Raw genomic sequence first — 15,230 nt, 5'->3', positions numbered from 1 at the left:
TGCGCACACAGTTCTTATTTTAAATACATTTTTCATCAAATAAGTGGATGTTGTTACATTCATATACTAACTTTTGCATTTAACTGCTTATCACGTGTGAACTTCTCTGCATTTTGTTAGTTCTTCTACAGTCAATGAACTTTGTCAACAGGGAATTATCCGTCTCCTCCATTTTCAGCCATTCACGTGAGCGCGCCCTCGCGAGGTTCCACCATGGCATACACACGGCTCACTTCTGACACGTCACATCCAAAGAGTTGGGGTTGGTTCCATACACATTAGAACATTGTTTAATAGATCTAGTTGCTTTGGTCACCTCGTGATAAGAATCATGTTGCACCATCTGCCACGTGGAATAATTTCAATGATCTACCTGAGATCACTTTAGGTTGAAACTGGTTCTTGTAATATGGAATACATGGTGTAAGGAGAATGAATAGAAGAGGTAACCTGTCGTATCTCACGACTACTATCGCATGTAGGAGTCGTACCATCTGCTAACGTAGCTAAGCTGTTTAGGCAGCATGGAGATGAATCAGAGGCGTAGGTGACCTGGAACGTGCCTGTTAGCGCTAGAGCACCCGATGACGTCTCAGAATGCGACGCCGAGGAGCTGAAGGACCCGCAGTGTGAGACTGCACGAGCCAAACTCACCGCAACATTATCGACGGGAACGTTTGGTCTTTTCGCGGGAAACTGCGTGTTATTTGTGGGTAACGACGACATTCACACATAAAACCGGTGAGTAAAGTCACCTACATTCTAAAAGTGATGATGTGGCTAAAGTTTATATCACGTTCAGATCAAATTTGCCCCAGTTCCTGTCACGTGCTAAAGTGACGCGCTCTCTTCAATGTTGTGCTTTGAATTCTTAACATTACACGCAAGCCAATGTCCAGACATACAGCAAATGTATATGTATAATGTAATGTTATTCTGAAGGTGAGTTTGTAGTAACAAGGCCCACGCTGGCGTGCGTCTCGCGGACTGTTAACTACAGAACGCTGCTGTTCTTCAGACATGTCGTGTTTTGCTGGTGACCCCAACTTCTGCTCGGAGTGTGGGAGCGTGCTGCCTCTTCCCGGGATACAGGACACGATCCGCTGCCCGCGCTGCTCCTTCTGCCTCCCGGTAACAGGTACCAGCTCCTCCACGTAGACGCCTCCACAGTGCACTCGGACAGTCCGACCTGCATGCTTATATGCAGATGCTTTTGGTTTGTCCAGGTTTTAGATTCCGTCCTCCACAGTGGAGATGAAAGTGATTTGGTAAAAGCGCCTTTTAGGAACGATGACGCTGTTGCACTAAATAATCCACACACTTCCCTGTGAACAGCTGTTTGTTCTCTACATTCTTCCTTGATGAGGGCACAGATTTGCCTGACATGCGTGTCTTTTGATCACCAGAGTTCTCGGGCCAGGAGATCCGCTCTACTGTCGTGTTCAACCCAGAGCAGCAGTCGTCGATGGCTCTGAAGGACGAGGAGGCCTCTGAACTCAAGGGCCCTGTGGTAAGAGCAGCTGCTCACCGCCTGCTGTGTGTGTGTGTGTGTGTGTGTGTGTGTGTGTGTGTGAGACCGTCACTACTGTACTCTGTATTCATGAGGTACCTGCTCCCTATAGATTGACAGGCGCTGCTCTCGTTGCAATAAAGAGGGGATGGTTTACCACACCAGGCAGATGAGATCGGCAGATGAAGGACAGACTGTCTTCTTCACCTGTATACACTGCCGGTAATCAAGATGTGTGGCAGTTCATTTGAACATTTGGTGCTGCTGCGTGATCTTTTGCTGATCATTTTGATTTGGGTGTTACAGGTATCAAGAGAAGGAAGACTCCTGAGAAGAAGTGCAGCTCTCCCTCTCCATGCTTCTACCAGCGTTGGTGTCGGATGGTCGGGTGCTTCCCTAACTCTAACACTGGGCCCTTCACCTTCTGCTTTATCTAAAGACGCTGTGCACTGCAGAGCATCTCCCTTCCTGTTCTTGACTTCTTGGACATGTAGTTGGTGAGAGCTGAGCGAGCGACCCAGCAAACCAAGAAGGAGCTCAAAGAGAATGTGTAGCGTCTGTTCCGGGCACCTAGATGGCCTCCCAGTGGCACACGGCACTGTTCTCTGCTCAGCCAGGCCACAGATGTTGAGAGAAGATGTCTGATGTAGAGCGTGTCGAATCTAAACCCTTTAAGGTCCATATATTACAATTTCTATGTAATTTTGCCTCTTTAAGTTTTCATCCTAATCAGTATTTCCTGAATAAAGTGTGTGTGCTGGATGAAGGACATGATTATTGAGTGAGCTCGTCTTCATAAACTCGGTTGTCTTTAATACAATGGGAGTAAACATGAGCGTGAAACACATGAAGCATTAATTACACTGCTGAGCTCATAAACTACACGGGTGCTTTCACAGTTTATCAGTGTGCACCAATTTATGCATTGAGTCTGCACTGTGTTCAAGTGCTGAGCTATTATTAATATGTGACCTCCGTAGATTTAATGCAGTGTCTGTTGGATCGTGATGGTCCTCTGTAATATGTGAAGATGCTCCTTTACAGTTGAGATCAGTTCATCTCTGTAGAAGAAACACCAACTCAGTTTTTGATGACTCACACTGTCTGTTTCTGACAATTCACAGCGTAAGTTATTTCATTTAATGGCCAAATGGCTTAAGTTTTACAATGATGTCGCTTAGACAAAAAAAACAACATTCCTCTGCATTGTCTTGACTGCTAACCCAGAGAACTCTGGGAAAAGGGCGTGTACGGGACCAAGCCGCTCTCATTAGCAAGGTATCAAGTAACCGGCTACATGCTTCAGCTGTGTGTGTGTGTGTGTGTGTGTGTGTGTGTGTGTGTGTGTGTGTGTTGGTAACACTGAGATACAGTAAAGTAGCACAGTCATCAGAGAGGTGCAGTCAGTGACTTAGAGCGAGTCCAGCTCTTTGACATATGTATATGTAACATGTACCATATGTTACATATGTTACATGTACATATATGAGTTTCACTGTTGTTTCAAACAACTGGTAAATGGACTTTGTTCCAGGTGTGCTGAATGATGCTGGTGAAAGTTACTACCAAGCCCTCAGGAAGTGTCCAAATCATGTAATTACAACCTCCGGGTCCCTCACTCGATGCCATGGGGCCCAAAACAACTTCCATTTGGAAAGGGACGTCTGTAAATCAGCAAATCATTTCTTTGAGGGGAATCAACTTCCCAGTACGAACACTGGGACGGTCTTTATTTCAATCCTGATGTCCCAAAAGTTGTAAAATTAGATTAAAGCCAAATCAGAGTTATTTTCCTCGACAGAATGGACTCCCGATCATGCGAGCGAGCCGAGACAGATTCAACAACTCCAAATCAAAGTTTCTGAAATACATTTCAAGTTGTTATGGTCATTTTGAATAATATATTGATGAATATATGCATTATGCTTTTAAAACTGACATTACGAAGACTAGGTTCTCAGATAGTGTGAATTGCTTCTGTTCAGGGCCCCACACCTCACCAGTATACCAGGTTTCATGCTTTTATGATGCTTAACACATCAGCTGGACTATAAGCCATTGCTACCGGAGCCTCATCAGTTGTAACATGTTGACGACGGGATAAGAGTAGGGAAATATAAAATAATGTGTAGACCTGGTAGAGAATTCATTTCTTAGGAAAGTGTTTGTACGACTTTGTTTCTGCTGCTGAGACGCTATTTACAAACTGCCCATGAACAGAATCCAGTGCGAGGTTCTGAAGATTCTATCAGAAACTAACGGCACAACGTTTGTTCTGATTAGAAAAGTTGTTATTGTTGTAAAGCTGCTTTTGTGTTCTTTATGGTGGAACTATCCGTAGGCACAGCAGATCAGTATGAAGCTAGTTATACGGGTTACTGTAGAGGCATTCATGCTGCATGTTGAGTTAGAGGTCAAAGGTTAAATTCTGTTGTCCTTGGTGTAAAGAAAATGTAACTGGTAGACAGATAATAATCTAAACTTTACAATCATATAAGACTTAACCCTCTTTTGTACTGACTTTACATGTACAATGGTGAAAGAATATGGAAATATTGTAATGATGGGGGGATGAAAAAAAGTGATAATACATTGACAGCTACCTCTGCACCAATGCTATCATTAAGGTGGAGACATAGACCTTAAAACAAACCACTAGGAGACATGGTCCCTCCACATTGGCACAAAGGACAAATGTTGGGGGTCTGGCTCACAGACTAAATTAAACGAATTCACATTCAAATGTAGAAGCGTCTTATTATCCTATGTAGCTGTGTGTGTGTGTGTGTGTGTGTGTGTGTGTGTGTGTGTGTGTGTGTGTGTGTGTGTGTGTGTACTAAGTTATTTTTTAATAGTTTTAGTTCTATGGATATAATATAGTGATTGAGTCTGACTGAAAGACGTTTTTACTTTTCTTTATTCTGGGGTCATGAATCCCAGTCCACGCGCTTCATTCTCAGTCCAGCAGGTGGCGGTACTGCGCCCTTTAAGTTGTTCCACCATTAGCATTAAAAGTAGCTGAAGAAGAACACGACCAATCAGGATGCTGATTGTATGCCCACGTGACCTGAAAACATGGCCCCACAACGAAAGAGAGGTGCCGTTTGACAACGATGCAGTTATTTTGTACTTTAAAATAAATGTGCTGTCAGGAATTCGTCGATATTTTATTTCCGTCTTCACGGTAAATAATACATTTGACATCCGTATGATTCAAAGCTTATTTCAACACTTCTGTCCGCTGAAACGTTGTTCTGTAGTGTCTGTTTTGAATGTAACATCTTTTCAGAATGAGCTGTTAACACACTGCCTCACTAAATTAAAGTTACGTATCAAAAGGGTGGTCCAAAGAACAAAACGTCACACGTTAGTATATCACCGTGTGCTTTGAGATAGGACCAGAGCCTCAGTACATTGCTGGATGTGGGGCTCCGTTGTGCTGTCATGGCGGTGAAGCAGGGACTCACTGGGTTTGACTGTTGTCGGTGACTGTGCTCTGATGCTATTCTGTTTATCTCGGTAGATGATGAAGCTACGTGTCCAGCTGCAGTGTAAGAATTTGCATGAATACCTGAGAGAGCTGAGCCCTGATATTCTGGACCGACTGTACAACCATCCAGCAACATGTCTGGCTGTCTACAGGTGTGCTGCTCGTGCTGTTTATACAGGCTTACGGTTCCCAGGACCATGTTATAGTGTGTCTGATCTTCTACAGGGAACTCCCCTCTCTGGCCAAGAACTATGTGATGCGTATGCTGTTCCTGGATCAGCCTCTCCCTCAAGCAGCTCTGGCATTGTGGGTGAAAGTAGACAGTCAGAAGTAAGTCACTCACCTCGTTGTCTTCATTACACCTCTAGCAGCATCGTACATGTGGAGAACCATTCTGATTCCGCTCTTGGACCACTTTGTAACATTTCCCCCGCCGACCTGTTACTGGGGAGTTTTATTGATGATGACTTGTTTTTAGGGATCAGTGGCGCGCTCATCGCAGGGCTGTAGAGAACCGCTCATTGCTTTTTACTCCGGGAAGTGAAGAAGACTTTGGTTGTAACTTTAGTATATCCAGCAGCAAAAGTGAAGAGCAGTCAGTGAGCCGTGGCCTTTAGATCCACAGAGCCCTGAAACCTGCTGCTGCTTGTTTATTCAAAGTGTATTAATATTGAACCAGTCACCAAGTAGAAAGTAGATTGGGTGTGCTAAAGACACAAGCGTACAGACGGAGATTCCTTGCTGTATAGTTCATGCTGCTACAGGGCCGTCTATTGGCCAAATGGCACCAAATGTGATAAGGTCACTCACATCTACACATGTCAACCAAATTAAATCGAATGGTTCAAATCCCGGCTCCACTAGTCCAACCGATACCGAGTACCGATCAGACACCAGTGTTTAATCACTGACCCTCATTGTGTGGAAGACAATGGGATCATTATTTGATGGTAAATAGTAAATGGATGCATTATTTGCTTCTAGTATCCCATTGCTCCTGTTGACCTGTTTGTTGTATATTTGATCATGTAAAGGTATTTAACTCTTTGTGAAAACAGACTCTAAATGGGCTCAATAACTTCAATGTTCTCATCTGAAATGGCACCAACAGGTTTCATCCTGCATGTAATAGAGAGGAGTGAGAATGACTTTGCCCTAAAAGGTCTTGATCATGACCTGTGAATGCGATGTAGGACCTGTTGTTATGACTACTATAGCATAGGAAACTCCAGGCTTTTGTCAAACTATCAACGGTGAGATCGAGACTACGGCATTGGCACCTGGAGTGTTGCAGCAGCATGACTCGCTGTTGATGGTGCCGTGTCTGCCCTGTAAACCAGTGAAGGATGAGCGTCACATAGTGTCACCACCAGAGTGGTTCTCTCATAGGGAGAGACTTCGTTAAGCTGAGAGGAGGTGTGTATCGGCTCTTCGGGGTCAGGAGCTCTTTTATCACATCACATATTACAAGCACTGCTCTTCACTGTGACTCTTTCTGTCTCCCTGCAGGGATCACGATGAATGTGTGTCGGTGTTGGCAGGACTCCGCCTTTGGCACAGTCAGCAGCTGCAGGGCGGTCTGCAGGGATACATCTTAAATCCAGTGTTCAAAGACAACTTGAGGATAGCTCTGCTGGGCGGGTAGGTCTGCTCCCTGTGAACCCTCCACATGAACGCTCAGCCATGTGCGCGTTCGCTGTGTCACGCTGTGTCGGCGGACATGTGGTTGAGGTTCACCCGTTCAATGTTTGAACGAGGATTCAGAATGTTGAATGTCTCTAGCTGTCGTTTGCACTAAAGACTGTCGGCACACAGGGGCAAAGCGTGGGCGGATGAGGGCAGCAGTCTGGGTCCTGACCGCCACGCACGGGACATTGAGAGTCTGGACCGCTACGCCATGGAGCGCTGGGAGGTCATCCTGCAGTTCATGGTGGGTTCTCCCTGTGCTGCTGTCAGCCAGGACCTGGCTCAGCTGCTGGTTCAAGCAGGCCTCATGAAAAGGTGCACACTCGTAATAATAGAGACCACTGACTGTGAAATGTCCGCTCAGTACATGTCTGGGTCACTTGTGTTTGTCTCCGTCTGTGTTTCTTTGAACTTAAATGTTGATGTTAATAACACTGTAGAACTTCATAGAACTTCATAGTTCTAAAACGCTGACTTCAGAGATGAGAAGACAAAAGCAGCTTCTTGTTTCTCCTTCTGACGCAGCTGAAATGAAACCGTCTGCTTTCACACATTAGCTCCATGAGTTAGTTGGTGTAAACACTTTAAAAATTTGAAGCTGCAAAGTCATTTTGAATATGCTTTTGATGACCAACTGGCATGATATACTGCTGGCTCTGCACTGTGTGATGATGCAACGAAGACTAACGAGTCCCAGGCTCACCAGGTGATGATCCATGTAGAGGACATGCTTAGGTTTTTTGCTTTATTCTAAGTATTTTCAAACAATGCGTCACTTTTGTGTGACAAAAATAATTTGAGGATGAGGGCAAATAAGTTAATTAGGCAAATTCTTATCCAATAAAAAGCAGGACAGAGCTTCCAATGTTGCCCTGAACTTGATAGAAAGCAGCATCCAGGACTGCCGTCTTGTGTTTGGAAGCATTACGCTAGTTAGCACTCTAGCATTAGAAGCTTAGATTTGAGCAGGTAAACTCGCTCTTTAATCACTTGAGTTGTGTTTGTGGTTTTGGGACACTCTAAACTCTCTCCTACTACAGCCCAGAGCACAGCGCTCCACCATGTGGCCGTGACGCCCCGCCCACCTCTCCATGCAAACCCAGATCAGAGGCGATGCGGAGTGAATCTGATCGTTTCTCTGCAGTTTAACAGCATAGTTCACAAAGGCCTTTTCAATGAAAATGTCGGCTAAACATGAATGAGCTTTGTTGAATTAACTGCACTTGGCTTACATTCGTTATGACAATTACGTCATATGTAGAATTATGGAAAATCCAGACAGAATGAAACTGAATAAACTCCCTGAACTATAGGTTGAATAATTGTTGCGTTAGTGACACAGACATGTCTTCCTGTCGTCTGCTCTGTTTGTCAGTGAGGCAGGAGAGGCGCCCTACATCACGTCAGCTGGTTTCCAGTTCCTCCTGCTGGACACAGCCTCTCAGCTGTGGTACTTCACCCTGCAGTACCTCAAGACTGCTCAGGTATCTGTGGATCATCTGCTTCTTTGACCTGACTAGCTTTAAATAAGCTCGCCTCGTCCTCACAGCCACCAGGAGACTACTTCAGTGGGTCCCCACCTCCGCAGGGTCTGGTCACAGTAAACAGCTAACGTGAACTAGGCCGACACCAGATTATAAGATAGCGGTGTTATTTTGACCGGCTCTCACAGTTGGTTGAATATTGTTCATTCTTGCCCTGCTGTTAGTTAGTTAGTTTTTGTCATAACTGATGACTGTAAATTAAGGTTGTATGGACCCAGTAGTAGAGGTGAAATGCTGACCCTTATTTGTTTGGAGCGCATTGCTAGACTCCACAGTGCATCTTTAAGGCTCCAGAGTCTCTGCAGCTCGGCGTCATTACTCTGACTCACACTGCTCAAAGCAGAGCGCGCTCATCAGTAACATGAGTTGCTGCAGAGAATTCAAAGCTGCAGACTCTTGGGTCACCGTGATCCATTTCTAGGCTTTCTGCTTCCTGCATGAGGCTGATCAATGCCCTACTAGTGTGTGGAATGAATACAAAATAGAGGTGGACATGGTGGGCCTCACTAACCACGAACTGCAGCGTGGATGAACTCATCTGAACTGAGGAATGTTCATCCATACATCAGCAGCAGATGACGTCAGCTCAGTTCTTTTTTTCAGTGGATTAAATAAATTAATTGTTAAGGGAAAATAAGAAAAATGATTGCTTGTAGACTCTTAATGTCGCCTATCTGCAGGAAGTGTTGAGCTTCAATGATGGTGGTGTGACAGCATGTGAAAGAGTGTGTATGACATGAATCAGGGCTGTGGTAATGTACATGGAATTTACCATGTGAGCTATACGAGTGGCTTCTAATACCAGTCAATGTTGTTTGTTAAAGGCTGACGTTCATTTGTTCATGCCGGCTTTTATTTCATAACCTGCATTTATCTGAGAATATCTACTGATGTACATTTCATAACTCGTCTCTTGCAGTCCAGAGCGATGGACCTGGTGGAGATCTTGTCTTTCTTGTTCCAGCTCAGTTTCTCGACTCTTGGCAGAGTGAGTGCCCAGCAGTGTGTGTGTGTGTGTGTGTGTGTGTGTGTGTGTGTGTGTGTGTGTGTGTGTGTGTGTGTGTGTGTGTGTGTGTGTGTGTGTGTGTGTGTGTGTGTGTGTGTGTGTGCTGTAAAGCAACATGACGATGTCAGCGATCTTAGTTTGGGACTGTTTGTCGTTATTGATCATGTGTTGCCTGTGTGCCTCAGGATTACTCGGTGGAGGGCATGAGCGAGTCATTGCTCACCTTCCTGCAGCACCTGCGGGAGTTTGGACTTGTCTTCCAGAGAAAGGTGAGGCACCGAGAAGGGGAGGGAGGATCCACTAACACAAACTAGTGTCAGGACCACTCCCTTACCATCTCCTTCACATGATCCTCATAGGGAAGCTGGCTCACTGCAGTAATAGCATAATGATGGGATACACCTGTACTTGCCCTGCAACTAGGCAATGAATAAAAAAGGTACACTCAATTGAAATAAAAAGGGAGAAAATGGTTTATGTGATTATATGTAATCCAGCTCCAGAACATGTTAAAAATACAAGCAGCTCATACATCATAGTAGCAGCAGAAATGACTGAGGCAATAGACCCGTTTACAGCCGACGTCATCCAAAATCATGTTGTCAAAAGAAGTGTGGTTTGACCTCAGACATCCACACGAGTTAGCAAGCTTCAAACGTCGAGTTAAAACCGCTACCAGCATCATACATGTCGTTATTCCAACATCAGACTCGAGTTCTACAGAATTCAGACCGGATCACGGTGTTTCAGTTCAACCAGTGACCGTGTTAACTGCTGACTCTCAGCCGAATGCGTCAGTGGTTGCTCGTAGTGACTTACTTAATGGTTGATGATTAATAAACACAGGTGATGTAATGTATGTAAACAGCTGCCGTAACTACGAGCAACGCAACGCATTCGGCTGAGAGTCACCAGTTAACACGGTCACTGGTTAGACTGAACCACCGGTGGCATCTGTGACTGCAAGCTATTCAACGTGTTGACTACCACTGTCCTGGTATCTGGACATTAGCTAATGTATTCTACCCACTCACTGATAGAACACGGATCCGGAAAGTCCCTCTGTTTAGGTTGCGTTCTCCATCCTTGGTGGTTAATGTCCTTCATAGCTGACGAGCTGTTGCACGCCGCTGTACTTCTGTCGCCGATCTGCGTGTTCACACTTAGGTACTGTAGGTCACCATTGTTTACAGACTGTAAAAGGGTTTAGTACCATGTGAGACAATACCAAGTATGCACATACAGTAATGAAAGTATTTTAAAGGGGTACTCCTGCGGTTCGGTATTGTGCTTCTATAAAGCATGGAGACTTGCAGCAAACAGATTCTAAACAATGAATCAGGCCTAAATGTGTTTATTAGATGATTTTATTTCACTCACTTATTGCTCACAGGGAATTCATCCTGGTTCTGAAATGGATCACTTTATACAGGATGGTGCAGTGACCAGTGAACAGTTAAAGCCTTGTTACCATTGGTCTTCTGGGATTCATTGAATTCGCAGCACACACTATGCACTTCAAGTCTGCTGGCTGGTTGCTATTGATTTTGGCCCTAATAGCTGAAACAGGTGAAAAAAACATTTGATTTATGACTTTGAAGACGCAGCAACCATCACGTGACCGATCAATGGGTGTCATTTTGTAAAATCTACAAGCAGAATTTGCCTAGACAAAGAAAAGACTCATTTATAAAACTAAATATGAAGTGAGTGAAATTAGTTTAGATATAATGCTTATATTCATGGGAAGTATGTATATTTATGATATGTTAATATTCTGTCATTCTTCTGTCTATTATCATCAGAGGAAGTCGAGGCGATACTACCCAACCAGACTAGCCATCACCCTGGCTGCAGGAGTCACTTCCTCCTCCTCCTCCTCCTCTTCCATCCCTGGTACTGGAGACACAGGCTTCATCGTGGTAGAAACCAATTATCGTATCTACGCCTACACAGGTATGTATGAACACTGGACGCTTTCTGTGCCGCATGCTAACACTAATAAATTAAATAAATACATTTTACACAAGTCCCTATTCAGGGGAGACCAGTTTTGAGAAGACTGGGGGACCAGATAGAGTGGACCAGCTGACTGCGTTTCCAAAAAACTTGATACAAGAGAAGTGTTAAGTCATTACAACCAGTGAATACCACAGACTATCCAGATGTGTAGTCAACAAGAAGGGAGAGTTCAGCCCTCTTACAGAGAGTTCAGGGTTCAGATGGATGTCAGTGTCACGTCTATGTGTACAGACCTGGAGTCAGGAAATCGTTAGCTTAGCATACTTAGCATAGAGTGGATGCAGGGGTGTTCTGGCTCCGCCCAGTGTTCACAACACGTACCAACACATCTAAAGCTTTCCACAATAATTGTTCAATGTTTGTGAATGCGTTTGATCACGTCTCTGTGAGCGACACGCGGCGGCGTTTGAAAGGACGAGCTCACAGGACCCGTACTGACTCGTTGGGGTTTGCGTGTCCCTCCCAGACTCAGAACTTCAGATCGCTCTGGTGGCGCTCTTCAGTGAGATGCTGTACCGCTTCCCCAACGTAGTGGTGGCGCATGTGACACGGGAGTCAGTGCAACAGGCCATCGCCAACGGCATCACAGCACAACAGGTACTCAACTACTGCACACAATGTACTCCGCAGGTGTGTAGGGGCCAGCAGGATGATACCATACATCCATTGTAAATACCCTTTATATTCATGCTTCTCTCTTTAACACACACAAATAGGAGGAATATATATATGCTGCCATAATATTGTCCAGCTGGCCCCCACATACCTCTTCTCATAACAGTTTATGTGTTGATATTGGGCATGTGGAGGTACTTTAACAATATGCAAACACTATGTAAAGCATACCTGTCACTTTAATGTATGCTTGAGCCAGAGAAGCTGATACTATCTGACCCAGAATGAAAATACTGACGAACATATTCAGTTATTGAAGTCTGAGTGATTCATTTCACAGAGATGAAAATAATAATAAAAAGATTCCAGAACACTGTCTTCCTTACTGCTGGTATATTCCATATTGTCTGCAGATTCTCATCAGGTATAAGTTTCACACTTCCTAATAATAGTGATGGATTCTAGTAAGTCAGTTATTACGCTGATGGAGACTGTATTTCCAGTGGATCAAAAGCATATCTCCGATGATAAACGGTTTCTTAGTTATAGTTTAAATGGACGCTAATTTCCTTCCATCCAGCTGATTATGGGAGTCTTTTTTTTTTTTTACCCTGCAGATTATCCACTTTCTAAGGACCAGAGCTCACCCTGTCATGCTCAAACAGGTACATCCAACCCCCACTTCACTCTAATGTTTGGCCTTTAGCGGGTCTGCAGTGGCTTCACCTCCATCTCTGTGCTTCAGACTCCAGTGCTGCCTCCAACTATAACCGATCAGATTCAGCTGTGGGAGCTGGAGAGAGATCGACTGCAGTTCACAGAGGGTGAGTTTATTTTTCAATCTGGGCAACAGATGTTTGACTGGATGACAGGCCTTTTATTTCTAATTCCCCCATTGCACACTTCCTCCATGATTACCTGTTGTAATGATACATTCAATAACCATGAACATTTCATCAGCACTAATTCTAAGCAGCAACCATCAGCACAACAACAGAGGCGTGAGACGACGCGCCTGCACATCTGCACAGATCAAAATGAGAGCGTATCTGTTGTGTGAGACATGCGAGTGAAAACCACATCTGATACACCGTCAGTCTAGACCGGGGTCAGCCAGTCGAGGGCTGCATTTCACCCAATCAAACTTTACAGCAGTGGGCGTTTCAAACGCACCTGTTGAAGATTTGCACTCTACTGAGCACCATTATCTGGGAACTGGCTTTTATTTGAGCATTGACTGTATTTTCTTCAATAACATTATCAAAACATTTCTTTATATTTGTGAAAAATGTTTATGTCTCATAAATAGTTTTTTGAATTTAGAATCCGTTCATTGAGTGGAGAAGTGAATGAGTGTGATTGATTTGTCAGGCGTGGAGGCTGTGACTGACACACACACAGTAATGGAGAGGTTGTGCTGCCCTTTAACCTCACTGCTCACCTGTCTGTATGTTGTCGGTGTCTCCTTCAGGAGTGCTCTATAACCAGTTCCTCTCCCAGGCTGACTTTGAGGTGCTGCGAGACAGAGCTCAGGTGGGATTTTGTTCCATCTCATCATGACTGAATCATCTCAAATCTTATGAACGTTGTATGGATTTAATCATCAGTTTAGATGGGGTTTTTTGTCTCTGTGTGTTCTGCTGTCACTGATCACTGCACTTTTTCCCCCCCCGTTTATGCTTCAATTGCACATTTTATTCATGAATTTCTACCGTCAACAACAGCAATTTTCCATGTTTTTGCAATTTTGCTATAAAAGCATATTGACATTTGTGTTCCCATATGCTTGTATACTTGAAGGGCAATCTTCAAGGAACACTATGGTTCATTATAATTTGGGTCTTGTGTTTCGTAACTCTGGCCATCACTGTTATCAGTCATAACGTTGAACTCACCATGATTCAATATGAAGTTACAGGTACAGCGGTTCCTGTTGGAGGACCTCTGTAAGTGAAGTGCTCATGCTGTGTGTTTAATGAAGCTGTTGTGGTGCAGGGTCTGGGCTGTCTGGTGTGGCAGGACGTGGCTCACAGGGTGATGGTGGTGTCGCCGCACGGGCACAGCGAGGTCAAGAGGTTCTGGAAACGGCAGAAGTCTAACACGTAACTGTGACATCACACCTGACGACGGTCACTCCCATGGTGTCAGGATTGTCTTGCTGCCGCATTGGTTCATTGCTATCAGTGCTATAAGAAAGTGGAGATATGATTATTTTTTTACGTTTCATAAAATGACTTCCATGTAATTTGGATTAAATGGTGATGAGAAGAAAATGTACACCTCTGCTCATTCTTCAATGAATTTAAACTTCCTTATAAGAAGTAGTTATGTAAATTGCAGATGAAATAGTGTCTTTTATACTGTACGTTACACAATGTCTAAAGATGGATGTGGGTTATAATATTCTGTCCATCTTATTTAAAGGTACCCTGTGGAGTCTTTGCCCACTAGTAGCACCGTGGAACAACGTGGGTCCCCATTCCATTAGTATTGAGAACGTGGACCAGTACTCATTAACCCGTTAGTACAAACTCAATTCCTCCTCACGTCTAAGTCACGATACTTACCTAAGTATCTGACTTAAGTATCTGACCAATAGAATTGTGTTTCCTGTTTGTAGTTTTTGTATCCGAGGATGTCCGTTAACTTCAAACCTCAATAAGAACATCAGCAACCATAAGCATAGTGCTGAAACCCGAACTAAATGGGCACGTTCCCAGGAAGTTGGAGGCCAATGGCTTTCTAGAAAGCAAAATGAGTTAAGTCCACAAGGAGCCTCAAATGGACTTCCTGTGGACTTTCAAAGAGACCCCTTAGGGAGCAGACTTCACTAACATCTGTTGTTTTTTCATTTTTGATGTACAGTCAAGTATTTTGACCGTGACACCATTTTTCTTGCCTCTTTACACGACTGTAATGGATTTGAAATGAAGCAGTCAATATGTTGTCTTAATTCAATGGATGTAACAAAACTATCACATTAACTGTTTAGGAGTTACAGCCATTTTTACACAGTCTCCACATTTTTCAGAGGCTCAAAAGTAATTGGACAATTGTCTGAAAAACAATTCCAAACGGTCCAAATACTTACGGCTCTGACTGTGTAAGTTTACCATACGTTTTATATTACCTATGTAAAGGCCTAATACATACCATGAACTCCACCACAATGTGTTCATTGAGGGGTTGATGTGAATATAATACGAGCAGTGTTTTACTCTTTATACCAAACATCAAAATGCCGCTCTGAAAAAAGACTTTGAGATGGTTACAGGGTCCAGACCTCGCATTCATAGTTGTATGAGGAGGCAGAGGTCTCAGTCGTGGCATGTACAGTATGCCCATTTGTGAACCTGT

At 44.0% G+C, this 15,230-nt stretch overlaps 2 protein-coding genes across 4 annotated transcripts; both read left to right on the top strand.

Annotated features, from left to right (window-relative positions):
• The first annotated feature begins 590 nt into the window (after positions 1-590).
• polr1h (RNA polymerase I subunit H) lies at positions 591-2,272 on the top strand. 3 transcript variants are annotated; one of them, XM_068710548.1, is made up of 5 exons: positions 591-741; positions 1,001-1,138; positions 1,407-1,510; positions 1,623-1,732; positions 1,817-2,272. In XM_068710548.1, exons 2-5 carry the CDS (start codon positions 1,021-1,023, stop codon positions 1,839-1,841), a joined length of 357 nt encoding a protein of 118 aa, XP_068566649.1. In that variant the 5' UTR covers positions 591-741; positions 1,001-1,020; the 3' UTR covers positions 1,842-2,272. The 3 variants fall into 3 exon arrangements, with proteins under 3 accessions (XP_068566649.1, XP_068566648.1, XP_068566647.1); XM_068710547.1 differs by having other exon boundaries at positions 943-1,138; XM_068710546.1 differs by having other exon boundaries at positions 592-741; positions 1,019-1,138.
• A 2,306-nt stretch (positions 2,273-4,578) lies between these two features.
• On the top strand, positions 4,579-14,140 carry gtf2h4 (general transcription factor IIH, polypeptide 4). Its single transcript, XM_068710796.1, has 14 exons — positions 4,579-4,694; positions 5,034-5,152; positions 5,226-5,330; positions 6,510-6,641; positions 6,816-7,001; positions 8,062-8,170; positions 9,150-9,218; positions 9,422-9,505; positions 11,042-11,192; positions 11,725-11,855; positions 12,491-12,538; positions 12,619-12,697; positions 13,345-13,406; positions 13,869-14,140. The coding sequence occupies exons 2-14, from the start codon at positions 5,034-5,036 to the stop codon at positions 13,977-13,979; spliced, it is 1,386 nt and encodes a 461-aa protein (XP_068566897.1). The 5' UTR covers positions 4,579-4,694; the 3' UTR covers positions 13,980-14,140.
• Positions 14,141-15,230: the final 1,090 nt, after the last annotated feature.

This window comes from Cebidichthys violaceus, unplaced genomic scaffold (genome assembly GCF_023349555.1).
Source record: "Cebidichthys violaceus isolate CVI_PGR_0920_01 unplaced genomic scaffold, fCebVio1.0.p SCAF_16, whole genome shotgun sequence".
NCBI classification, from domain to species: domain Eukaryota; kingdom Metazoa; phylum Chordata; class Actinopteri; order Perciformes; family Stichaeidae; genus Cebidichthys; species Cebidichthys violaceus.
The sequence above is the reverse complement of the archived record's forward strand: the minus strand, read 5'-3'. Positions and strand labels throughout refer to the sequence as shown.

Coding starts and splice junctions, on each gene's coding strand:
- polr1h (XM_068710548.1), top strand. CDS start 1,021: ATGTCGTGTTTTGCTGGTGACCCCAACTTCTGCTCGGAGTGTGGGAGC. Junction 1,139..1,406: donor CTTCTGCCTCCCGGTAACAG/GTACCAGCTCCT, acceptor TTTGATCACCAG/AGTTCTCGGGCCAGGAGATC. Junction 1,511..1,622: donor CTGAACTCAAGGGCCCTGTG/GTAAGAGCAGCT, acceptor TGCTCCCTATAG/ATTGACAGGCGCTGCTCTCG.
- gtf2h4 (XM_068710796.1), top strand. CDS start 5,034: ATGATGAAGCTACGTGTCCAGCTGCAGTGTAAGAATTTGCATGAATAC. Junction 7,002..8,061: donor CAAGCAGGCCTCATGAAAAG/GTGCACACTCGT, acceptor TCTGTTTGTCAG/TGAGGCAGGAGAGGCGCCCT. Junction 12,539..12,618: donor ACCCTGTCATGCTCAAACAG/GTACATCCAACC, acceptor TCTGTGCTTCAG/ACTCCAGTGCTGCCTCCAAC.